The sequence below is a fragment of the Schistocerca gregaria genome, chromosome X, assembly GCF_023897955.1.
Source record: "Schistocerca gregaria isolate iqSchGreg1 chromosome X, iqSchGreg1.2, whole genome shotgun sequence".
Classification (NCBI taxonomy): Eukaryota; Metazoa; Arthropoda; class Insecta; order Orthoptera; family Acrididae; genus Schistocerca; species Schistocerca gregaria.
In genome coordinates this window covers 20785103-20811910 of record NC_064931.1, presented here as the reverse complement: position 1 = coordinate 20811910, position 26808 = coordinate 20785103, and the positions used below count along the sequence as shown (strand labels likewise).

The 26808-nt window shown below is 38.6% G+C and overlaps 1 protein-coding gene across 18 annotated transcripts in view; it reads left to right on the top strand.

Moving 5' to 3' along the window:
• The window catches only part of LOC126297395 (muscle calcium channel subunit alpha-1-like), a 1224415-nt gene that overhangs the window by 959068 nt on the left and 238539 nt on the right, over nucleotides 1-26808 (top strand). For all 18 annotated transcript variants that reach the window (XM_049988154.1, XM_049988156.1, XM_049988157.1 and 15 more), the window contains exon 22: nucleotides 19690-19777. In XM_049988154.1, the coding sequence (XP_049844111.1) occupies nucleotides 19690-19777 (88 nt within the window). The remainder of the gene's footprint in view (nucleotides 1-19689; nucleotides 19778-26808) is intronic.

Sequence of the window (26808 nt, the reverse complement as noted above, 5' to 3'; positions counted from 1 at the left end):
TGAACATCAAGAACTCAGATGGAAACCCAGTTCTAAGCAAGGAAGGGAAAGCAGAAAGGTGGAAGGAGTATATAGAGGGTCTATACAAGGGCAATGTTCTTGAGGACAATATTATGGAAATGGAAGAGGATGTAGATGAAGATGAAATGGGAGATACGATACTGCGTGAAGAGTTTGACAGAGCACTGAAAGACCTGAGTCGAAACAAGGCCCCCGGAGTAGACAACATTCCATTGGAACTACTGATGGCCCTGGGAGAGCCATTCCTGACACAACTTTACCATCTGGTGAGCAAGATGTATGAGACAGGCGAAATAACCTCAGACTTCAAGAAGAATATAATAATTTCAATCCCAAAGAAAGCAGGTGTTGACAGATGTGAAAATTACTGAACTATAAGTTTAATAAGTCACAGCTGCAAAATACTAACGCGAATTCATTACAGACGAATGGAAAAACTAGTAGAAGCTGATCTCGGGGAAGATCAGTTTGGATTCCATAGAAATGTTGGAACACGTGAGGCAATACTGTCCCTACAACTTACCTTAGAAGCTGGATTAAGGAAGGGCAAACCTACATTTCTAGCATTTCCAAACTTAGAGAAAGCTTTTGACAATGTTGATTGGAATACTCTCTTTCAAATTCTGAAGATAGCTGGGGTAAAATACAGGGAGCGAAAGGCTATTTACAATTTGTACAGAAACCAGGTGGTAGTTATAAGAATCGAGGGACATGAAAGGGAAGCAGTGGTTGGGAAGGGAGTGAGACAGGGTTGTATCCTCTCCCCGATGTTATTCAATCTGTATATTGAGCAAGCAGTGAAGTAAACAAAAGAAAAATTTGGAGTAGGTAATAAAATCCATGGAGAAAAAATAAAAATGTTGAGGTTCGCTGATGACATCGTAATTCTGTCAGAGACAACAAAGGACTTGGAAGAGCAGTTAAATGGAATGGATAGTGTCTTGAAAGGAGGCTACAAGATGAACATCAACAAAAGCAAAATGAGGATAATGGAATGTAGTCGAATTAAGTCGGGTGATGCTGAGGGAACTAGATTAGGAAATGAGACACTTAAAGTAGTAAAGGAGTTTTGCTATTTGGGGAGCAAAATAACTGATGGTCAAAGTAGAGAGAATATCAAATGTAGACTGGCAATGGCAAGGAAAACGTTTCTGAAGAAGAGAAATTTGTTAACATCGAGTATAGATTTAAGTGTCAGGAAGTCATTTCTGAAACTATTTGTATGGAGTGTAGCCATGTATGGAAGTGAAACATGGACAATAAATAGTTTGGACAAGAAGAGAATAGAAGCTTTTGAAATGTGGTGCTACAGAAGAATGCTGAAGATTAGATGGGTAGATCACATAACTAATGAGGATTGAGTAGGATTGGGGAGAAGAGAAGTTTGTGGCACAACTTGACCAGAAGAATGGATCGGTTGGTAGGACATGTTCTGAGGCATCAAGGGGTCACCAATTTAGTATTGGAGGGCAGCATGGAAGGTAAAAATCATAGAGGGAGACCAAGAGATGACTACACTAAGCAGATGCAGAAGGATGTAGGTTGCAGTAGGTACTGGGAGATGAAGAAGCTTGCACAAGATAGAGTAGCGTGGAGAGCTGCATCAAACCAGTCTCAGGACTGAAGACCACCACAACAACAACAACAACAAGAGATTATGTCTAAGAACAGGGTGAAATGGGTTATAACGAACACCAGAAAAAACATTAGCAAAACTAACTATTTTCACAACATTTAATCTTCATGTCAAAGTGCTAATCACGTGCAATTGTTGCATTCCGTGCTGTAATGCCCATATCTTCTACAGGGTGTTTCAAGAATGACCGGTATATTTGAAACGGCAATAAAAACTAAACGAGCAGCGATAGAAATACACAGTTTGTTGCAATATGCTTGGGACAACAGTACATTTTCAGGCGGACACACTTTCGAAATTACAGTAGTTACAATTTTCAGCAACAGATGGCGCTGCAAGTGATGTGGAGGATATGGAAGACAACGCAGTCTATGGGTGCGCCATTCTGTACGTCGTCTTTCTGCTGTAAGCGTGTGCAGTTCACAACGTGCAAGTGTGCTGTGGACAACATGGTTTATTCCTTAGAACAGAGGATTTTTCTGGTGTTGGAATTCCACCGCCTAGAATACAGTGTTGTTGCATCAAGACGAAGTTTTCAACAGAGGTTTAATGTAACCAAAGGACCGAAAAGCGATACAATAAAGGATCTGTTTGAAAAATTTCAACGGACTGGGAACGTGACTGATGAACGTGCTGGAAAGGTAGGGCGACCACTTACGGCAACCACAGAGGGCATCGCGCAGCTAGTGCTGCAGGTGATCCAACGGTGGCCTCGGGTTTCCGTCCAAATGATGCCAACGTCCACGTATCGTCTCATGTGCTAGAGTTTACACCTCTATCCATACAAAATTCAAATGCGGCGACCCCTCAGCACCGCTACCATTGCTGTACGAGAGACATTCGCTAACGATATATTGCACAGGATTGATGACGGCGATATGCATGTGGGCAGCATTTGGTTTACTGGCGAGGCTTATTTTTACCTGGACGACTTTGTCAATAAACAGAACTGGCGCATATGGGGAACCAAAAAGCCCAATGTTGCAGTCCCATCGTCCCTGCATCCTCAAAAAGTACTGGTCTGGGCCGCCATTTCTTCCAAAGGAATCATTGGCCCATTTTTCAGATCCGAAACAATTACTGCATCACGCTATCTGGACATTCTTCGTGAATTTGTGGAGGTACAAACTGCCTTAGGTGACACTGCGAACACCTCGTGGTTTATGCAAGATGGTGCCCGGCCACATCGCACGGCCGACGTCTTTAATTTCCTGAATGAATATTTCGATGATCGTGTGATTGCTTTGGGCTATCCGAAACATACAGGAGGCGGCGTGGATTGACCTCCCTATTCGCCAGACATGAACCCCTGTGACTTCTTTCTGTGGGGACACTTGAAAGACCAGGTGTACCACCAGAATCCAGAAACAATTGAACAGCTGAAGCAGTACATCTCATCTGCATGTGAAGCCATTCCGCCAGACACATTGTCAAAGCTTTCGGGTAATTTCATTCAGAGACTACGCCATATTATTGCTACGCATGTTGGATATGTGGAAAATATCGTACTATAGAGTTTCCCAGACCACAGCACCATCTGTTTTTGACAATTGTAACTACTGTAATTTCGAAAGTTTGTCTGCCTGAAAATGTACTGTTGTCCCAAGCATATTGCAACAAACGGTGTATTTCTATTGCTGCTCGTTTAGTTTGTATTGCCATTTTAAATATACCGGTCATTTTTGAACCACCCTGTACATGTAATACAGACTACAGGTGACAACTGGGGGAGGTACTAGGCCCCAGAAAATTATGTTGTGTACATCTGTTGGGGCACATATCTATGTATCACTTTTTAGTGTACCCTCCAAACTCACTCAAATCTGTACCAGACCCTGTTTTCACAAGCTGTGCTTTGACCACATTGGCCACTGAAACATCTTGACTGACTTGAATGGGAAACAGTCAAAACAATTTGTCGACACTCACTGTGCTAATGATGATGCCATATGCTGACAGCTCAACATCATTGGCTCTACTGACAACAGTTGTTACGGGAACTGTGAAGTCACTTTTGTCAACAGTGACAACCCCATGAAGCATTAGGATGGTCCAATAGTCACTGACACTATAAACTGCCAGGGTGAAAAACAACTCAGGATGGTGAGCAGAGTGATGGGTGTGAAGCACCCCTTTCCAGCAAACTGTAGAATCAGAAATGCAGTGATATAAAAATCATGCTTTGTTTAGCAAGAGCCCATGCAGTAGTGTACCGCACCATCACAGTGGTAGAGCCTGTGTCACCTAGGCATTCCACTGATGGTGAGGTGAGGAAGTGCTGAGAAGTTAGCAGGACCTACTGATGGTACGTTAGGTGCAGGTTGCTCCAAGGCACAGGTTGATCAGTGATGGCCAGGAGGGGACTCCAGCCGGATGGCATATATAGAGGCATGAGCCACTTCAGGCCTAGGAGAGGTCCATAGATCAACATCTGGTGGAGACAAGATAGATGACCCACATCTGTTTGCAAGCTAGGGTGGAGTACTCCTCAATGTAGGCAGCAGACAAGGACAGATACTGCTAGGGCAGAATGGGCAAAAATTATACTCACTCGGCCTTGTTCTGTTATGATGAGGTGCCACTCATGGCACATTAATGTAAATGTCATGTGACTAGGGCCTCCCGTTGGGTAGACCGTTCGCCAGGTGCAAGTCTTTCGATTTGATGCTACTTTGGTGACTTGCACATCAATGGGGATGAAATGATGATGATCAGGACAACACAACACCTAGTCCCTGTTCTGTTACACTGACCACTCAGCTACCGGGAGGGGCGGGGGGAGACTCCTAGCACATTGAGTGCCTGAGACAGCACAGCATGAGATAACCCTGTGCTCCACTGCACCAGCCTGAAGGCTTGCATCTTCATGTTTGCCACACTTCAGAATTTCGCACACAGCAAGCTGACCTGTCTGGCCACAGATTGTGGAGTTCACAAGGAAGGGTGGTGGTGCAACATTTTATTCAGTCTGTTGGAGTCAAAGAAGACATGTTTCAGTTCAGCAGAAACAAAAAGTGTAAAATAATATGTAAAGTTATATGTGAGTGTAGATATCAAAGCTTAACAATTTTGTGTTCATTTTACATTACAGCCCTGTACTCAGCAACTCTTCTATTTGTGGAGTGTTGATCCCTCCTCTTAAATATTGTTATACAGCATCTTGATTTTTTTTCATTGGTACATTTATTTCAGGAAGGTTTAAATGAATGCAAATGTGGCAAGAGAAAACTGTTTCTGTACTACTCAGGAATGTTGTAAGTTCACTGTCTTGACTGAAAGGGTTTCTCATAAGTCGTCATCTGCTCTCATTTTCCAGTTAACGATAAATTTGATATAGCTTTTCACTGTCCTTTATGACAATAACAGCGTTTATATTCTAAGCTTCACATTTGCAATGATACAAATCAACAAACTCACAAGTAAGTCTACATTACACAAACATGTGGCAGTAATGCACTGTCAACATTTAATAACTGTTCATTCCAAGTGTCTGTATACTATGGTAGCTCCTAGCAGACTGACTTTACACTAATGACTGTACACAGTACTGAGTTTAACTTCATGTGATTCAAGCTTAGCTGTGACTAACTATATTAACATTACTCTATGAAAGCACAGTAGGGACCATAAATGACTATGTTTACATAGTTCTGACTGACAAGGAACTCCACATAATGAATTTTGGACACCCACTGACTACATAAGCACAGTTCGATAATTGATTAGCAGAGACAATAAACACTACTTAATGAAAGCTATGTGCAGACTGACTGTGGCTGTATTCATAGCATCTGTTTAAACATATGTGTAGGACTGTTTTTAAAAAATTATAAAAATGGTTACTACATTTTTTAATAGTAGTAAAAAAGACAGGAAAAGTAGGGAAAACAAATTACATTCAGCAGTGAACCTATTTTGTATAACAATAGATTAAATAATCTCAAAATAGCACAATTAGTGGAATGTAGTTTTATTAATGGGATTTTTTACATACACTTTTATCTCTTTTGCATGTTTTTATGCTTTCTAGCAAAGCCAATGAAGAAAATTCTGGAAAGTCAAATTTTCTGATTGAAATATTTCATTAACTAAATTGTTATTTTAAGTTGGTCAGAGGATTCCAACTTCCTCTGTTGATTCATATTGCATTTTAACCTGGCCACCTCAGAATCTGAAAGATCAGTTGTGCCAGTAATACTGGTGGTGGATTGACCACCTGGAGTAATATTGTGATTATCAGAGTGCTCCATGGGGATTGTACCTGGAATCAGGCGGGGTTGAGTAGATTCATTGAGTGAACTCAGAGTGTTATATAGATCTTTGAACAATTATTTTATCAAAATAATATGAAACAGATCAGTATACAGGATATGTATACATGATTAGTGTTATCATGAATGAAAACACTACTTTTTTTTAGTCGTGCTCATGAAAGTACACTTACAAACAAGGCTTTATTCAGGCTACCATTTTTTAAATAGAAATTCATCCATGGAATCAAAGGAGTTGTCCAGGAGCAATTATTTTAGGTTACATTTAAAACTTGCTTTGTTACCTGTCATGTTATTAGAAAAATAATTAAAAACTTTGGTTGCTGCAAACTGAACTCCTTTCCAAGCCACTAACAGATTTAATAATAGGTGGTAAAGGTCAGTGTTTCCACTAGTGTTTGCAGCTATGGGCACCACTGTTCTTAAACTGTGATGATATAGTTATGCTGAATTTCTTTAGTGGATGTACTTATTGTGGCAGTGCAGTTCAAATGCCAAATTTCTTGAGGAGGTACCTGTATGTTGACCATGGGTGAATACCACATATTATTCTCACTGCTCAACTTTGTGCAATCAATACTTTGTTTTTAAGTGTTGAGTTACCCCAGAAAAAATTATTCAGTAAGGCATTACTGAGTGAAAATATGTAAAATATGTCTGAACCTTGTTTCCAAGATGAGCAATTATATAAGGAGCAAAAGTAGCTAAACTTAACTGTTTGAGAATCTCAGTAACGTGCATCAGCCAGTTCAAATTTTCATCAATATGTACACTGAAAAAACTGGAGCATTCTACCCTACATCGTGACTCCTGTTCATTACCTGAGTTTTTCATATAACTATTTGTTGTACTGAAGTGAATGTAGTGTGTTTTCTCGAAATTTACAGAGAGTTCATTTTCAGAGAACCACTTAATAATTCTTTGAAAAACCAATAACAGTCTCTTCTGTGGCTTTCTCTTTAATGGGATTTGTTATAACACTAGTACTGTCTGCAAAAAGTATCAGTTCTGCTTATTGAAAGTTAAGTGGAAGGTTATACACATATATAAGAAACATAGGTGGACCGAAAATTGAACCCTGTGGGACTCTTTTTGTGGCTTCTCCACAGTCACTAAATTTGTCTACACTTACATCTTTGTTTAAATAATTTGGCCCAACTTCTTCCATTCTGTTTAAGTAAATTGAAACCACTTGTGTGTAAAACCATTAGTTCCATAAAACTTGAGTTTTTCTAAGAGTTTTTCTTGAGTTTTTATTATGATCTACACACTCAAATGCCTTGAAAATATTACAAAAAATTCCAGCTGCGGATATTATTATTTGAGGCTGGTGATCGTTGAAGAGTGCTGTAGGGTACAGGAGGGTGCAGCAGAATTCCTGCAGGGAAACCAAGCTAAAGAGAGTTGGAAGAAGAGAGTTAGAAGAGTGTCTTGTTTGTAAGTAGTAGCCAGGTGCGGCCAGGTGGGGGGGGGGGGGGGGGGAGGGGGGGATGTAGTTGTTGGCCACATGTTAGAGGACAGATCAGGAACAGGATGTCAGGGTAACTAATCAAGCACTAGCCTTAGCCAGGTAACAGGGGACATAAGGCACTTCCGCAAAAATTTTGTCAAAGAGGATCAGGTTATTGAAGTAAAGGGGGATGGAAACAGACTGATTAAGGACAAATGTTACAGCTTTAGAGGTGACCTGTATGAAATAGGAGTAGCAATTACATAATAGATATGAGTTTATGGACATCCTACAGTGTCGTGACCAGCTTTGGGTTAACATTGCTGTGAGCCATCTGAATGCTGAGTTGAGTAAGCTGCTGCTGACTGAAATGAAATCTCATATGACTGCAGTACCTGTTTCTATGATAGGGAGATGGGGATATACTAGAAGTGGACTACACCTGAATAGTAGAGAGGAAAGATAGGTTGGCTGAGCTTCTTGCAGAAAATGCTCGTGGGGGCTACCATCATACAAAGCAAGATCCTTGTGGTTACTGGTGTCAGAGAAGTACGTTTTTAGGTGAGAATTGAAGTTCAGGTAGAAAAGAAGTCAAAATAAAAGAACAGCCCCACAGAATCCTTAAGAATGCACAGGAAGTAAGGGTAGCTTATTTCATCAAAATATTAGAGAATCGAGTAATAATGTAGAAGAGCTCCTTGTATATTTTGAAAATTTAGAGAACTCTGAAAAGATAGACATCATGTGACTACCTGAGATCTGTGTAACTACAGGATTAGAGAATTACATGTAAAAGATTACACTCTATTTGTTTATTCATGCAAAGCTAATACAGGAAAAGGAGGAGTTGTTGCATATATTGAGACAGAAAACAAGTTCAAAAATATTGAGACATGTGGATTTGTAGCGATCACCACTTAGAAGTGTATGCTTGTGAATTAATACTGAAAAATAGTTCACTTTTGATTGTAACTGTATATAGATCCCAACTGGGAAATTTTGAATTTATTATGGTGAACCTGAATTCCTTGTTGCGCTATTTGCTAGCCAGCATCAAACAGTTAATAGTCTTTAGTGATTTAAAAGTAGATTTTCTAAAGGATTCTGATAGGAAAAATAACCTGGAAACTTTATTTGGATCCTACAATTTGTTCTCAGTAGTTAATTTTCCAACACCGGTGGATAACGCAGTAAGACCCTTATTAATAATGTTTTCTTTGGTGAAGCTTCAAGAAGGGAAATAATTGTTTACCCCTGACAAATGCTCTCTCTAATCATGATGCATAGTTAGTTAGGCTATTCCTCAGTGGAAATCAGTTATAATAGTTAATGACTCCAGGACAAATGTTTTTAAGAATAGTTTACATTAGGTGACATGAGATGAAATTTATAATGAACCAAATGCTAACATAGGACTTAATCTGTTCCATGATAAATACATATCATTAGTCGGAAATGGCTTTCTGCAAAAGCTAATCAGAAAGGACATTAAACAGCCATGTAAGAAAGACATAGATCACTAAAGGGATTGAAGTATCTTGTGAGAGGAAAAGAGAAATGTATCTGTTGACAAGAACAAGTAGAGATCCTGTAGTAGTTGTACAGTTCAAACACCAGTCAAAGTTATTAAAGAAATTAAGGAACATGCACATTTGAGGAACCAGCAATTCCAACAGTGGACTCAAGGTTTTAAGGAATGTAGTGAAACAAGAGACAGGACAACTAGGCACAGAACAGGATAACATCTGTACTGAAATTAATGGAAGAGCTATAAATCACAGGGCACAGGTACCAAATATAGTGTATAATTATTTCTGAACTTAGTAGAAAGTATAAGGAAAAACAGCTCAAGAGAAAAATCATAACCATGTGTGTTGAAAGAGTAACTCGTGTAAAATTCAATCATGTGGATGTATCAACAACTTCTCCTTCTGAAATTAAGAAAATTGTACATTATCTCAAAAATAATAGCTTATCTGGTTTATTTACTATAGAGTACTAAAGATTAGTTCTCATATAATAAGCCCGGTCTTACCTGAGATGTGTAATGCATTACTAACACAAAGCATTTTTCCAGAGAGACTGAAATGTGCCATTGTTAAACCCCTCTTTAAGAAAGGCGATAAGAGACTTTCGGTAACTACCAACCTGTTGCACTCCTGACACCATTTTCCAAAATTTTTGAGAAGTTGACGTATTCTAGAATAGTATCTCACCATAGCAACAATATCACCCTCAGCAAATCACATTTTGAGTTTCAGAAGATTTTCTCTACTGAGGAAGCCATTCACATGTTCACTCACCAATTTTACAAGCATTAAATAATAAAATAGCACCAGTTAGTATTTGCTGTGAGCTATCTAAGACATTTTACTGTTATCCTATATAAATTGAGGTTTCATGGGAGTGAAGGTATATGCAACCAAATGATAATGTCATACGTACTCAAAAGAAGGCAGAAAGTTGTATTTAGTAATCTAACCAAAACAATCTGGGAATGCAATTCCTACTTGGAATAAATCGTGAAAGAATGTCTTGCTCATAAATGTGCTGTAAGAATAACATGTGATGCTCGGGCATGATCATGTTATAGACATCTGTTTAAGGAACTGGGCATTTTGACTACCACTTCACAGCATATTTATTCCCTCCTGAAGTTTGTTGTAAATAATCCTCAGCAGTCACAGAGGAACAATGGTGTATATAATTACACTGCCAGAAGAAAGATGGCATTCAGTACACCACATTAATGTTGATTTTGCACAAAAATGGGGCCCCCATATTGCAACAAACAAAAAGTTTTGATCACTTAACCAGTGATATAAAATGGCTGACAGACAGTGAGGGAAAATTTGAAAACAAGCTGAAAAAGTTTCTCCTTGATAACTAGCTCTATTCTGTACAATATTTCTGTTACTGTAAAGTGTAAAATGTTGGGGATAGGAATTACTAACTCACATCCATATATTTAATAATAATAATAATAACTCAAAAAGCTTTTAAATGTTCAGCATGTAGCCATATTTACAAATTAATTTGCAATGTGAATGTAAAATGACTATTTCCCACATCATTATGATTTATCATGCAAATGATCCATGGAACATGATACTAAGTTTTATCCCTCACACTTAACTTCTCCATCCCTGTGGTTACAGGATGATCAGAGACACACAGAACATCTTTCACTTCAGAAATTTCCACACCTTATAGACATAGAAGAAGCTCATTTTTCTTGTTTTTTAGTCCTTTAATGTTCTGGTGTATCAACTTAATTTTACTCAAACAATCCACAGTTGTACTGCCAGTCCATAGTGTGCAACGGGCACAATATTTTGGCAATCAGACATGTCGCCATCATCAGGTGCACTGACGAACTGAGCTCCTGAGGTCAGGCTGCTGTCTGAAATCCCCTTGCATCATGATGCGTTCTCTCCGTGGTCTGTGCCTGCGCATTAGTGGTCGGTGAGATGCTGGTGTCAGTGTCTTTGGTGGCGTTGGTGTAATTGCCTCATCTGCCCTAGTCACCCATTCATTTCCTTTGCTGAGCGCCTTTGAATTAGACTCAGTGTTGATTCCCATGCCCTGCTGAGGTTGTAGCAGCAATCCCAGTTGATGAGTCCACCTGTGGTATGAATTTTGATAGCCTCTCTAAAGACACTGTCCCAGTATTTACATGTCTGAGCCAGCGCCCTGGTATGTTGATAGTCCATTTTGTGATTTTCAGACAAACAGTGCTCTTCGACCACCGACTTGTTGGGGTACCCAAGTCGAGTGTGCCTCTGATGTTCTCGGCAACAACCTTCGATGGTGGAAACTGTCTGAATAATATAAGTCTTCCCACATTGACATGGAATCTGGTATATGTCGGCCTTCACCAAACCAAGTTCATCTTTGACACTTCCCAATAATGCTAGCATTTTATTTGGTAGGCAAAAGACAGTTCCTACTTGGTGTTTCCTCAATATTCGTCCTATTTTCCCCAATAATGTGCCAGTATACGATATATAGGCAGTGGCTATATCTTTTTCTGTGGCTTCTTCCATCTCCACATGCTGGACTGTAGAGGTGGGGCAGAGAGCGCATCTGATCTGTCATTACAAGTACCCGTTTTTCTGGGATAAAGTTTTTGAGGTGTTCCTGTCCTTGGGGCAGACTCTTAGGTGTCAATGATGGTGCACACCCTGTGCACCAGTGTTTTTAGCACCCCATTCCTCTGCACATGGTGGTGGCAGCTATCTACTTGCAAGTACAGGTCAGTGTGTGTTTTCTTCCTGTATACCCCTTGGCTCAAGGTGTCATTCGCTCTTCTTTTGATCATGACATCCAGGAATGGTAATCTTCCTTCTGTTTTGGTCTCCATAGTGAATTTGATGTCCGGATGTATGGAGTTCAGGTGTGTAAGGAAGTCTAGGAGCTTGTTCCTTCTATGGGGCCAGATCACGATCGTGTCATCCACATAACATAGAAAAAAAAGTAGGTTTAATTTTGTATGACACCAAAGTTTCCTCCTCGAAGTACTCCATACAGAAATTCACGACCACACGCAAGAGTAGGCTCCCCATTGCGCCTCCTTCTGTTTGTTCATAGTATTCTCCATTAAAGAGAAAATACGTGGAGGTCAGAATGTGCTTGAAAAGGTTGGTCATCTTCTCGTCAAATTTCTGTGCAATAAGCTCAACTGATTCTTGAAGAGGAACCCTGGTGAAAAATGAAACGACGTCAAAACTGACCAGGATATCTGAGTCTTTCAGCTTGAAGATGTCGAGACGTTCTACAAAATCCACAGAATTAAAAGTGTGATGAGGCATTTACCCACATAAGGGCTTAGTAATTCTGCCAGGTATTTGGCCAGCAAACATGTAGGTGGCCTAATGTTGCTGGCAGTTGGGGGTAATGGCACCCCTTCTTTGTGGACTTTAGGGAGTCCATAAAGTTTTGGCAGTGCAGGTCCTTGAGGTGTCAATTTCGTTTTGATACCCTCTGCTAAATCTGCATCCTTGAGAAGAGCTGCTCTTGTCTTGTTCTCCACCTTCATTGTGGGGTCAGTGTTGATCTTCCTGTAAGACTTGGCATTTAGCATGCTCTCTATCTTCTCAGGATAATTGTTATGGGAAAGAACAAGCATAGCATTGCCTTTGTCAGCCAATAAGACAACAGTCTCAGGGCTCTGTCTCAGGTCTTGAAAGGTCTTGAATGGCTGCCCTCTCCCTGCTGGTAATATTCGACTTGAATGGTTTAGTTCTCGTCAGAGCACGGCAGGCATCCAGGCATTCTTCCTCAGCTGCTTCAGGTGGTAGTCACGCAGCAACCTGTTCCACTGCACTGACAATGTTCACTACCAGCGTGAACCTAGGTGTGGGAGCAAAATTAAGTACCTTCTCCAGAACAGAAACTGCATCCCCAGTCAGCTCAATGTCCGTGAGATTGATAAGCATCTTGCGTGGAGGCTTCTGCGATGGTTTGTCAGAGAGACATGAAAATTTATATAATTGACATCCCAAGGTCTTCTTATGTGCAGAATTGGCAGTCACACAGGTAACATCATCAACCCAGTTCCAGGTCCCAGAATTAAAATGATTGGCTAGTTGTAGATAGAGTTTGTCATCCCTGGGAGTTGTACTCAAGGCTGCGTCTGGTAAAGTGTACCCTCTCATGAACCAAAGCAAGGCTAGCACGCTTCATAATTCCCTTAGCTGCTGCAGAATTGATGTGATGCGTGACATTAGCAAAGTTTGGCACAATGAAATGACATCTCTTCAGAAAAGCAAGAGCACTCAGCAAATGGCTCCTTCAGTGGCGCAGCTTGTCGAATTGCTTCGTGCTGCGATACATCTCCTCCACGTAGAGGTTTATGATGTGATTCTTCAGATACTATGAACAAACAAAATGAGTTGCAGTGGGGAGCCCACTCTTGCCTGTGGTCGCGAGTTTCCATATGGAGTACTTTGAGGAGGAAACTTTGGCATCATCCAAATGCAAACTTACTTGTTTTCTACCTTATGTGGATGACATGTTCGTGATCTGGCCCCATGGAAGGGACAAGCTCCTAGACTTCCTTAAACACCTGAACTCCATACATCCAAACTTCAAATTCACTATGGAAACCAAAGCAGAAGTAAGATTATCATTCGTGGACATCATGGTCAAAAGAAGAGCAGATGGAAACCTGGGCCACAGGATATACAGAAAGAAAACACACACTGACCTGTATTTGCAAGCAGATAGCTGCCACCACCCTGCACAGGGGAATGGGGTGCTAAAAACACTGCTGCACAGGATGTGCATCATCTCTGACGCAGAGAGTCTGCCTGAAGAGCTGGAACACCTCAAAACTGTATTCTGGAAAAACGCTGTACTCGGAATGGCAGATCAGACGCGCTCTCCACCCCACCTCTACAGTACAGCATGTGGTATGGGGGAAAATAGGATGAGTATTGAGGAAACACCAAGTAGAAACTGTCTTTTGCTCACCAAATAAAATGCGAACATTATTGCAAAGTGTCAAAGATGAACTCGGTTTGTCATGTACCAGATTCTGTGTCAATGTGGTAAGAATTGTATTGGACAGACAGTGCGCACCATTGAAGATCGTTGCCGAGAACATCAGAGGCACACTTGACTTGGGTACCCCTACAATGTGGTGGTTGCAGAGCACTTTTCATTATAAAATCACGAAATAGACTACCAGCATACCAGGATCCTGGCACAGACATCTAAATACTGGGACAGTGTCTTTAGAGAGGCTATCAAAATTCATACCACAGACGAACTCATCAACCGAGATTGTGGCTACAATCTCAGCAGGGCATGGGACCAACATTGAGTCTAATTAAAAAGATACTCAGCAAAGGATCGAACAGGTGACTAGGGTGGACAAGGCAATTACACCGATGCCTCCACAGTCAGCAACACAAGCACCTCACCGACCGCCGACATGCAGACACGGACCGTGGAGAGAATTCGTCGTGAGGGGAGGGGATTAAGATGGCAGCCTGCCCTCAGGAGCTCAGTTCGTAAGCGCATCTGACGATGGCGACATATATAATCACTGAAATATTGTCCCCATTGGGCACTAAGGACCAGCATCACACCCGTGGACTGTTTGAGCAAGAAATACGCTGAAAGAAACTGAAGAATCAAAAATTAATTTTACTTTTCTGGAAACTGTTGCATATAATATTGTTCTGTTAAGTTCGAATTTCTTTCAAGACTGTACCGCTATAGCCTGACTCTAATCCAAAAAAATGTGTCCCCTCTGGTTTCATTAATCACAGAAATATTGTCTTGTATGTCTGTGGGCCTCTTATACTTTCCCCAAGATCCTCAGCTAACCTGTCCTTCCCATTCTTATTCAGGTGCAGGCCTCAATTTGTATAACCCCATCTCCCAATTGCAGCAACAAGTATGCACAGATATGAGATCTTATTTTTACGTGGCTGACAGCTGTGTTAACACAAGTCTGGTCACAGCACTGTCAAACTTTCACAAACCCCACAAATGTGTGGTGTTATTGCTCCTATTTTCTCAAAGTGACATTTGATTCTACAGTCTAAGGTACTAGCTAAGCCTTTTCCAGTCATGCCTTCTATAAATACCTGATGATTTTCATCAAAATTTCTGCACAAGGGCTCTATGTTCTCTGTCACTAGGCTAAACTTAACAATATGTTTTATGATCCTTGTGATATGAAGTCCTAGGCTTTGCTGTCCCTGTATCATTTATCACATAGCCCTCCCACAACTCTCTTCTTTCTACTTCACTTTTCTACTGACCTAGCCTTAAAGTTGTTCCTACAAGTCTACTACACTCTACTTTGCTCAGAAAGTACTTGCGGCGCTTCTCCTATTTCAAGTAGCAAGTGAAACTGATTCCTAACTGCAATTTGAAATGTGATTTCTGAGGTTCTCTCTTTTTGTCTATTACTTGTCACCTTTCCACAGCTCCCATTGTCTCTGCCCCCCCCCCCCCTCTCCTCAAAACCTATCTAATTCAAAATATGCCATTTCTTATTCTGCCTGAATGGCACAAATCTTTCATTATTGTTTAAAAATTCTCCTGCCACAACTACATAATCTAGAAATCTACAGGAGAGCCTGATATGACATTTAACTGTCTTTCCCATTACAGTCACCACAGTGAAACATCAACCAACAGTCCTGATACATTTCTTCCATACTAACCAAACTATGGCAACATCCACATTTTTCACACATGATGCTAGTATTACAGTAAACTAAAAAAGCGCTAAGACAACTTAAACTGTACTAAAGTGACATTTAGTGAAAAAATTATCTTCGGATGAATTATGCAGCTAAATTATAGGCAACAGGCAGACAGAAAAACACAAGAATGTTAACAACACACAGATGTTCTCTGTACGTAAGCTTTAAATCATGCAAGACATGCAACAAATGAAAAATTATGAAAAACATGGCAGTGTATTCAAATAACACTTTGCACTCCACAGCCGCTGACGTTTTACATTTCTCAACCTGTTCTACATTTTTCGTCCTGTTTTGGAAACAGACTTTCACTGCTTTTCCTGTACCTAAATTTCACTTAGTGCCTTGAGTAAAAAGAGCACCTCTCAGTCTATGTAATGCAACTGTCACTTGTTAGCTGACTGTTTCATTTCATTTCCATTAAAAATTTAAAATGTTTTGAATTATTAATGATGGTTTTAACAATTTTTCTTATAAAAATCATTAATCACATTTTAAATGTGTGCTCCTTTTACAAAATGTGTGTCAGTGTCCAGATAGTAAAGGATTGTATAGAGCTTTGATCCAAGAAAGCAAACCACACACCGTCAGGTGGCTTGCGGAGTATGGATGTAGATGTAGATGTAGATGTAGAAGTAGAAATGGTATGTTTCATAGTGTTTTAAATGAAATAAATTTAGTGCAGTGTAATGAATCTTTATCATTCACACCTTTTGCTTTAAGTGCACATAACCAGTCTGATGAGAGGCTTCTCATATTATAAATAATGTGGGTTACATAAAATAGTTCATGTAGGATTCCGCTTCATAAATTTAATAAATTATACAATTGTTTACAAAGTGCATTATCAGCCACCAGTTAATCGTCAGCTGTGCCTGTGCATGGTAGCACATTTAATGAACAATCATGAAATATACACTCTGCAGCAACTATTTATGTATTTAGTCAGTATGCCTGACCACTGAAATATTTTTTGTTGCAATTTCACGAGTAATCTGAAGATATTTTGGAAAAAAATTATTACGTGCAGGCTTCTAGATCAACTCAAGAGCCACAATGTGCACATAAATCAGAGATATATCAGACAAAGAAATAACACTGTAACACATTTATGATTCAGAAACTGGGAATGTGTGTAAGAATGATTAAATAATGAGTGAAGTGTAGAATTAAAAAATTCATTCCATTGTGAAATACAGTTCAATGAAATTCAGGCTTAGAATATTGTAATGTTACATAAAAGCAATTAAGAGACAAAAGATTTTTGTAAAGGTTGTTTTAAATTACCACTACCAGTCACAAACTTTGTGAACTATTGTCATACTGATTGTAAAGTTGTTTTTGTAATGCCATTTAGTCTGAAGATGAGGTATTGCCTCAAAACATGTCACTAATAAGTAAGTAATACAATAGTTGACAAAGTTTGTGACTGGTAGCGGTAATTTAAAAAAAAAAAAAAAAAAAAAAAAACCTTTACATATTTCTTGAGACAGTTACAGTTGAAAAATAATCAAAATGCCTTCAAACAAAAGATTTTGTTATCACATTTCACAAAATTATCATTTCTTTCTTTAAAAATTACTCAAGTCCATTGAAGAGATAGTGTGTTCTTTGATAATAGGAATATCACTCTGTAGAGTTGGGCATGCAACTCTTCAGTTGTTGAAGGACTAATTAACCTCCATTAATCCTGCAGCTCTATATCGTGTAGGTAAATTTGAGATTGATAACCCATTTCTGTTTCATATCATAAACCACTAATACATGGAAACATCCAGACGTGGATCATGCAATCCAGATTACTCTTTCCTTACAATAATAGTCAGCTGTCAGACAACATCTGGCTGCTTAAACCAATCCTTGTCTCTGTGATGAAATAAGTAATCACCACCTCACAAAAGATGATAGTATGCAGAGTAGGAAGTGAGTCAGTTCTTGTTAACTACTTTAAATCTATCGTAATGCTAGGAAAGGCTAGATTACTACACACCATATAGTGGAAATGTTGACTTGCAGACAGGCACAACAAATCCGTTCTGGATTTTCCATAAGAAAAAGAATTTCCACAGCAACTACTATCATTAACAAATTATTGATGTGAATATTTAACTGCTTTTGAAAAGACATATTATTTATTGCAGATCCTATGTATAAAATATCACCAGTGGCAAGGAATACTTTCATTCTTTAAGTCCTATATTTTTCTTATCCCTCTACTCCAGTGATTCTCAAACTTTCTCTCTTTGCTCCCCTTCATGAGGGAAAGTAATACCAGCCCCAACCTTTTTTATTAATAAAAAATAGTCACCTTTCATATTTTCTTTGCCTTATTCTCAGGTTTAGCAAATCCAGTTTAGAAGGATTTTACAAAACAGAAACCAAAACTGCTATAAATGTTGTAACAAAAATATGGGAACAAATTCTTTATCTTTATCATATTTTCAGTTATTCAAAAACAGTAAAATAAAAAAAAAAACATATTTACAATTTCAGCAAAGAGGGATTACAAGAACATCAAAATTTTAAATTACAAAGTTCATAGCTGCCAAAGCTGAAAAGCCAGTCTTCTACAAGTGTGTTGTTGCAAACTGAGTCAGGATCTTCATTGCATTTTAGCTCAGTGTTGGGATTGCCTTGCTAATATGTATCTAAAACTCCAACAAAGACACTACATTAAATTTACAGCTCAGTGAAGTATCACAATTGAGATCAATAAGTTTTTATTGCTCTTTTATGTGATATGATGCTCCAGGAGTACTGTTGAGTGAATTTTTGACCCAATTATATTTGTCAAAATTATTGCTGAAATACTTGTTGAAATGTGCTTTTAATGTTATTAGATGGTGGAAGCAGGCTTTTATCTCAGTTGGAAGCATTGTATTATTTGTGTCCTCTAACAATGACTCCAGTGTAAGGAACATATCTACCATGCCACATTGCATTCAATTTTGCTACAGCTCTGATTTCTGTATGAACACCTTCACTTTTCCATTCCGAGGATTGTACAGTTGTCTGATAACTTTGAAGTGATGTGTTAAGAATATTTAGTTCCTCAAAAGTGTCAGTGAGGTAATAGAAAATCTCCATTGCTGAAACAGTGTGCCAGAGAGTGACTTTTCTGCTTTAAGAAACGGAAAACATCGTTCTTCAGTTCAGACATTCTCTTTACTACTTTACGCTTGAAAACCATTAAGGATTATTAAAAAAAAAAAAAAAAAAAAAAAGAGAGAGCAGTTGAGTGTGTTCAGCACCTATCTCCTCACATAGCACTTTAAAAAGCCATGAGTTTATAAAGTATGCCTTAATAGTAACTGCCCCTATAACAGTTTCCTGCACTTAATGAAGGGGTGGGCTATGTTCTCGAGTGGCCAGAGCCTCCTGTGTATCATGCAGTGAGTCTATACTGCATCAGGAGCTACAACTTTAACTTTTGTTTGGAATCCACCATAAATTGCAGACTTTGAGTGAGCTCCACCTGTGCATACTCCAGTGCAACTGTGCCATGGTATCCCATTTTGATTAAAAAAAGTATTTATCAATAAAAAGACTTTGAGCTGTAGCTGATTCCAGTATTCACTTATGGCAAAGCAGTTCCTCTTGAATGTTAAACTTGACAACAAAATGAACATAAGTATCAAATGAATATCTTTATGACTATCAGTTGCTTCATCTACTTGAAGTATGGATTAGTTGTTACGCAGCTCATTAATTAACTGCTCAAATAAATCGTCAAAGAACTGTGACTGATGCCCAAACAACAGGGAACTAACATGCACCAAGATAAGAAAATAGTGCATTGATAGTGGCTAGTCAGTAATGGAAATCTTGATCTGCGTAATGAAACCTGCAAAAAAAGGGGAAAAAATGATAACTGATTGCTGCACTCTATAAATTATAAGTCTTACACATATAAGGATAATCACAAGCAATACATTCTGTAACATTTGTGAACTGTCATCCAGTTCCATAACATGAAGGAGTAGAAAAAGATCTGTTAAATGGTACTTGGATACTAATCACTTACTCTTTCTAAGATATTTTTCTTGTTTTAAACTTTACCTGTAATTGTTTGTTCCTCATTCTTAGGTCAAATGCAATTTCTGTGGTGAAAATACTAAGAGTTTTGAGAGTACTTCGTCCACTGAGAGCAATAAATCGAGCCAAAGGATTAAAGGTAATTATTTTAAAAATGCATTTGTAGTTTGTAAAAATAATTTCTTCGTGAACTGTGCCTTGTAGTGAAAATGGGAGGTATTTTAATGCACTGAATTGATGAGTATGATAAGGGTGATAAACTGTGTTATTAAATGGAGGAGTTCCATATCATTGACATGAGAATATATAATGATAGTTAGAGAGATCTGTTATGATTTGGAATGAAAAATAAGTATAAGTAACTAGTGCTGCTGAACGTATCAGTTTCTCCTTCTCAAAGAAAGCTTACATTAGAAATTAGGCATACGATACATGCTACTATCTACCTTCATATCAATTTCACCACACACACACACACACACACACACACACACACACACACACACACACACACACACACACACACACACACACACACCTGCAGCTACCTGTGTTGTTTATCGCACCTGAATGTCCACTGGCCACTGTTCCTAAGGACTTCAGGAAGCAGTTTACTGGACCCTGAAAATGAATAGCTCACATCTTATCATCTTAACAAACTCTGTATATGAACCCTATCAAACTGTGTCTTACATAGTTACTGGTGCACCGCTTAGTCTTTGTGTATTAATCTCTTTGTTGAATTAGATACATTTACATTTAAGAAGTTCTTTCAGCCACTATGCTCTTGGGTTGTAGTGTCAATAGATAGTGTGCAGATGTTATTTCACATGACATTTATTGTGTTTGTCAAAACTAATTTTTCAGTGTGACTTCTGCACTGTGCAGTGATTGAAACAATGTGTGGAATCTACCTGCCAAACATCAAGTTCTCAGCCAAATTCTGCAATCTCCCAAAGTCATCTTTTCAGTGTTTCAGATGTTCAGTGGTATAGTCACACTCAACAGTCATGTGTACCATTTGAAGTTATTTTTGTGTTCCATGCCACCTCTCTTATACCCTGACCAAGTGACATTGCACAGTTGTTAATTATCTAGATTTGCATTCAAGTGACTGGAACTCATATCACTGTCTGGTTACCTAGATTCATACTTCCATTGTTTCCCTAAATCTCTTAAATAACTGCCAGAATTGTTCATTTGAAAAGGCATGGACTGTTTCCTATATCTATCCTTCTTTATGCCAATATTACAATGCATGTTTGATCACATCATAATAAATATGACTTCAAACTATTATCTAACTTCCTTCTTTCCAATTTGACACCAGATATTTAGGAAACTTGCCTACTACCTCACAGCTTCCTAGGTCATTTTTATCTGCCTAGGTATTTACATTACCTCGAATTAAGTATCACTGGTGTGGTTGTTGTTTTCAGCCCAAAGACCTGTTTGATGCAGTTGTCCATGCTACACTACAATGTGCAAGCCTCTCTATCATCAAGTAAACACTGCAACATACATCCTTTTGAACCAGCTTACTCTATTCATCAATGTTTTACCTCTACAACTTTTACCCCCTACACTTCCCTCCAACTATAAATTAGTGATCTGTTGATGTCTGAGAATGTGTCCTGTCAACCCTTTCTTTTAGTCAAGTTGTGCCACAAATTTATTTTCTGCCCAGTTCTATCCAGTATTTCCTCACTAGTTACATGATCTTCCCATCTAATCTTCAGCAGCCTTATGTAGCACAACATATTTATCTAAACTGTTTGTTGTCCATGTTTCACTTACATGCATGGCTACACTTCAAACAAATACCTCCAGAAAAGACTTCCTAACACTAAATCTATATTCGATGTTAACAGATTTTTTTTCTTCAAAAATGCTTTTCTTGCCATTTCCAGTATACATTTTATATCTTGTCCACTAAAGCTTCTACTCTGTTCTGTTTATCACACACATTTCACTTCTGTATAAGGCTACAGTCCAGACAAATACCTTAAGAAAAGATTTCCTCATACTTAAATTTATATTCAATATTAATAAATTCCTCTTCTTCAGAAATGTTTTTCTTTCCATTGCCAGTGTGCATTTTATATCCTCTCCTCTTCAGCCATCATGAGTTAACTTTCTGTCCAAATAACAAGACTAATCTACTACTTTCAGTGTGTCATTTCCTAATCTAATCCTCTCAGCATCACATGATTTAATTTGACTTCATTCCACTACTCTTGTTTTACTTTTTTATGTTCATCTTATATCCTCCTTTCAGACCATTGTTGATTCCATTCAACTGCAATCCCAACTCCTTTATTGTCTCTTACTGAATTATAATGTCATCAGCAAACCTCCAAGTTTTTATTTCTTATACCTGAATTTTAAGTTGTCCTCCAAATTTTTCTTTGGTTCCCTTTAATTCTTGCTGTATGTACAGATTGAATATCATTATTGATAGTCTACAACCCTGTCTCACTTCCTAGACAACCACTGCTTCCCTTTCATGCACCTTGACTCTTATAACAGCCATCTGGTTTCTGTGGACGTTGGAAATAATCTGTTGCTCCCTGCATATTATCCCTGCTACCTTCAGAATCTCAAAGAGTGTATTCTAGTAGAAATTATCAAAATCTGTTTGTAATTATACAAATGCAATAAATGTAGGTTTTCCTTCCTTTAACCTATCCTTCTAAGATAAGTCATAGGGTCAGTATTGCCTTGCATGTTCCTAAATGTCTCTGGAATCCAAACTGATCTTCCCAGATATTGGCTTCCACCAACTTTTCCATGTTTCTGTAGAGAATTTGTGTTAGTATTTTGCAACCATGAGTTATTCAACTCATAGTTCAGTAGTATTCACATCTGTTAGCAACTACTCTCTTTGGAAATGGAATTATTACATTCTTCTTGAAGTCTGAGGGTACTCCCCTATTTCACATATCCTGCACACCAGGTGGAATAGTTCTCTCATGGCTGGCTATCTCAAGACCATCAGCAATTTTGAGAGATCATTATCTACTCCAAGGGCCATATTTCAACTTAGATCTTTCAGTGGTCTGTCAAAGTCTTCTAACAGTATCATATCTCCCATCTCATCTTCATCTACATCCTATTCCCTTTCTAAAATACTGCCTTCAAGTTCATTTCCATGTCGTTTCCCTAGTCAACATATGCTTCTACATTCTTGCATTTGTCCTCTAGCTGTTCCAATCAGTCTTGTTTTTATACATTTGTATTCCCTTTCACCTGCTCCATTTGCTGCATTTTTATATATTTTTTTCCTTTTCATTGATTAAATTCAATATCTCTCATGTTATCCAGGGATTTCTACTAGGCTTTGTCTTTTTACCTATTTGATCCTCTGCTGCCTTCACTATTCATGTCTCAAAGCTACTCATTCATCTCTAGTGTATTCCTTTCCTCTAGTTCAATCAGTTGTTGCCTAATGCTTCCTCTGAAACTCTCCACAACCTCTGGTTCTTTCAATGTATCCAGGTCCCATCACCTTAATTTACAACCATTTTGCAATTTCTTCAGTTTTAATCGATATTTCATAACCAGTAAATTGTGGCCAGAGTCCATATCTGCCCCAGGAAATGTCTTACAGTTTAAAATCTTATTCTGAACTTTTTGTCTTACAATTATATAATCAATCTGAAACATCACGGTCTCTTTCACTTATACAACTCTCTTTCATGATCCTTAAATCTAGTGTTAGTGGTGATTAAATTATGCTCTTTGCAAAATTCTACCAGGTAGCTTCCTCTTTCAATCCTTTCCCTCAGTCAGTATTAACCTACACATTTTGCTTCTCTTCCATTTCCTACTATCAAATTCCTTTCCACCACTGCAGTTAAATGTTTATCTTCCTTAACCATCTGAATAATTTATTTTATCTCATTATACATTTCATCAATCTCTTCATCATCTATGGAGTTAGTTGGCATATGAACTTGTATTACTGTGGTGGGTCTTGGCTTCATGCCTAGCTTGGCTGTGACAATGCGTTCACTGTGCTGATCATCGTAACTTACCCACATTCCTATTTTCTTATTCGTTATTAGATGTGTTCCTACATTACTCATATTTGATTTTGTTTTTAAAACCCAGAAGTCCTGTTCCTCCTGCCTCTGAACTTTGCTAATTCCCATTATATTGAACTTCAAACTATTCATTTTCCCTTTTTAAATTTTGTGACCTACCTTGTCAATTTTGGCAAGCAAGCCACTGCACCATGGCAAGGTCTGTGGTTCATTGATGTTGGTGATATATCTCCAGTAACTGAATTCACAGTGAGCAAGACATAATTTTTTTTCTTTGGGTTATTCCTATTTATTATAGTAGATGTACTCACCTTTATTCTCCTCTCTTCTTTTCTCTTCTTCAGTCTGTATTGTTATGTGAATTCATATTGAAATGCAGTCTCTACATATTTAGCTCTACAAAATACACTAACTGACCAAAAGTAACAATATACCTGTTAGTGGACATTAATATGGGGATCTTTCCATCCTTCATCTTCATGATAACTTGCAATCTGCTGGGGATACTTTCAACAAGCTCTCTGACTATTTGTGGATTAATGGCAGTCCATTCTTCCTCCAGATCCAAAACCAGAGAAAGTAGTGATGTTGGTAACAGGGGTTGGGAGGGATGCTAACTCATCGCAAAGGTATTCCAATGGGTTCAGGATGGGACTCTGGTCAGGATAGTCCATTTCAGGACATAGCAAAGTGCATTGTCATGCTGATGCAGGCAGTCATCATCTGTGAACCATTCCTCTACTGTACACCATACACAAAGCTGTAAAATGTGTTCACATCCTTATGCATTTAGTGTTTTTTTAAGCACAATAAGGAGACTGCAACATAACAACAAAAAACAGCTCTTACCTTAACACCACCTCCTCTGTTCTTCACTGTTGGCGCTGTGTGTGATGGCAGGTAATGTTATTCTGGTATTTATCATGTCCAAAACCTTCCATTGGTTTTCCATGGGGTATAGCATGATTCATCACTCCAAATCACTTATTTCCAGTCATCCACTGTCCATTGGTGCTGCTTATTACATCACCTCAAGTGTCGCTTAGCACTGTCTGCAAAAATGTTTGGTTTATGAAGAGCTGCTTGACCATTCTACCCCATTCTTTTTAGCTCAATATGCACAGCCATTGTTCTAGACAGACTGCTGGTAGCATTTTGGAATTCACAAGTCACACCTTTCACTGATTTCATCTGATTTATTTTTTACAACCACTGTCCACAAAGCTCAACGGTCCCTGTTTGTCAGTATGTGAGGTCTGTCTGGCCTTGATTTATCTGTGGTTGTTCCTTCATGATTCCACTTCATAATATCATCATCAGAAGTTGTATGCAGCCTAAGAAAGATTGAAATGTACCTGCTGGATTTGTTACTCAGGTGACATCCAGTGACTAGTCAAAGTTCAAAATACTGAGTTCATCTGACTGACCCATTCTGCTGTTACTGCTTCTCTACTGACACCGCAATAATTGCCACCTCCTTTTATACTGGTGGGTCCACCTCTCATGACATCCAGTGGTTAATTCTGTAATATGTGGGGGTGTCCAGATATTTTTGATCAGATAGTGTATACGTGGGTAGAGCAATTGGAACATTAGCTGCACATTGCTGAAACCTCTCAGTCAGGTGGTGGAGTTGTAAGGTACTAAACTCCCATTTGAGCGTAAGTCAGATAAAATCCCAATAAGGGCCTCCAGATATAGGTATTCCATAGTTTCCCTGAATTTTTTAAGGGAAATTCTGTGATGATTCATTTGAAAACAGTGTGGCCAACTTCCTTCACCATACTTCTCCAGCCTGAGTTTCAGCTCATCTCCTAATAATCTCATAATCAATAGAATGTTAAATTCTAATCTCTCTTCATTTTCCTTCATTATTAAAACATGAGACCATCTGCATCAGCCATTTTGTATGGTTATTTTTAATACCACATTAAACAGGTCGAAAATACTTTCACACTGCTATCACATCTGCTAACTTTTGTGGTGTTAGCTTCAAGGGCAGAAGATAATGAAAGAACGAACTTTATGAAACTAAAAAACTAACTTTGAAATTGCACGTCTGTGAAACTTAAGTCCTCTACTGGTTAACATTCAGTATTGTTGCTCCACCCCATTCATTGTACATACTAGTCTTCTCCAAGTGTGTTGTCTACAGTGCTATTCAGGCCTGTCCCGCTGGTTAACGGTGACACTCCTGAGGTCACTTAGTGTGGATGGAGGGCTCCTGAATGTTGAACAGCAAGTTTCAATTGGTCCCAAGCATGCTCAACTTGTTTCACATTAGCATGTAGTGGAGGCCATTCCTTTCAGTTAATTACTGTGTCGCAGAGAAAGATTTTGATGAGATGGTTGTGCATTGGTATAATGAAAGATAGATCTGTCACGAAAATGTTGACTGTATGACTGAACAGTAGGCTAGAGGATGCTGTAAGTGGTACTACACAACCCTCACATAACCATCAATAGCAATGAAAGACATCCAACACGGTACCAAATCAAATCGTACTGGCCAGCCCCCCTGTTGAATCAGTTACAAGACATGCTTAAAAAATTCATTAATACCAAGCCGCCTCCTTATTCTTGTATGATGATCATTGAGTGTCAGACAAATCCAGCACTAGTCAATGAAGAGAATCTAAAGTCATTGATCTAGGTGCCACTTTAGGTATTCCCTTGCCCACATCCTTTGCACACCCTGCTGCTGTGGAGTTCCTTATGTTGTTTCTGATGAGTCTCTAGGGGTCAAATTGATCAAATGGAGATAATTTCATATTATCTGTGTCAAAACAGATATCCATAGTTGCCAAAAAAAATCACAACATTCAGTTTTGTCAGATTCTCCCAATCTGTAATTTGTAAGTAGTGGTCATCTTCTAGTGGTGTTGATTGTGAAAAACCACTATGAGGCATATCTTCAGTGTTTTGTTTCTCATTAGTTGGCATTCAAATTATATTGCTGTCATGTATGCTAATTCAGCTGGCATCTTCACATTCTGACACTCATTGCCTCAAAGTAAAAATGTGCATTTGATATAAAATTGAAAACGTTTTTAAAGACTGCTCAGTGTTCATAAGACACAAATTCCCATTAATGATTGGAGGCACATATTCTACTGAACTTCAC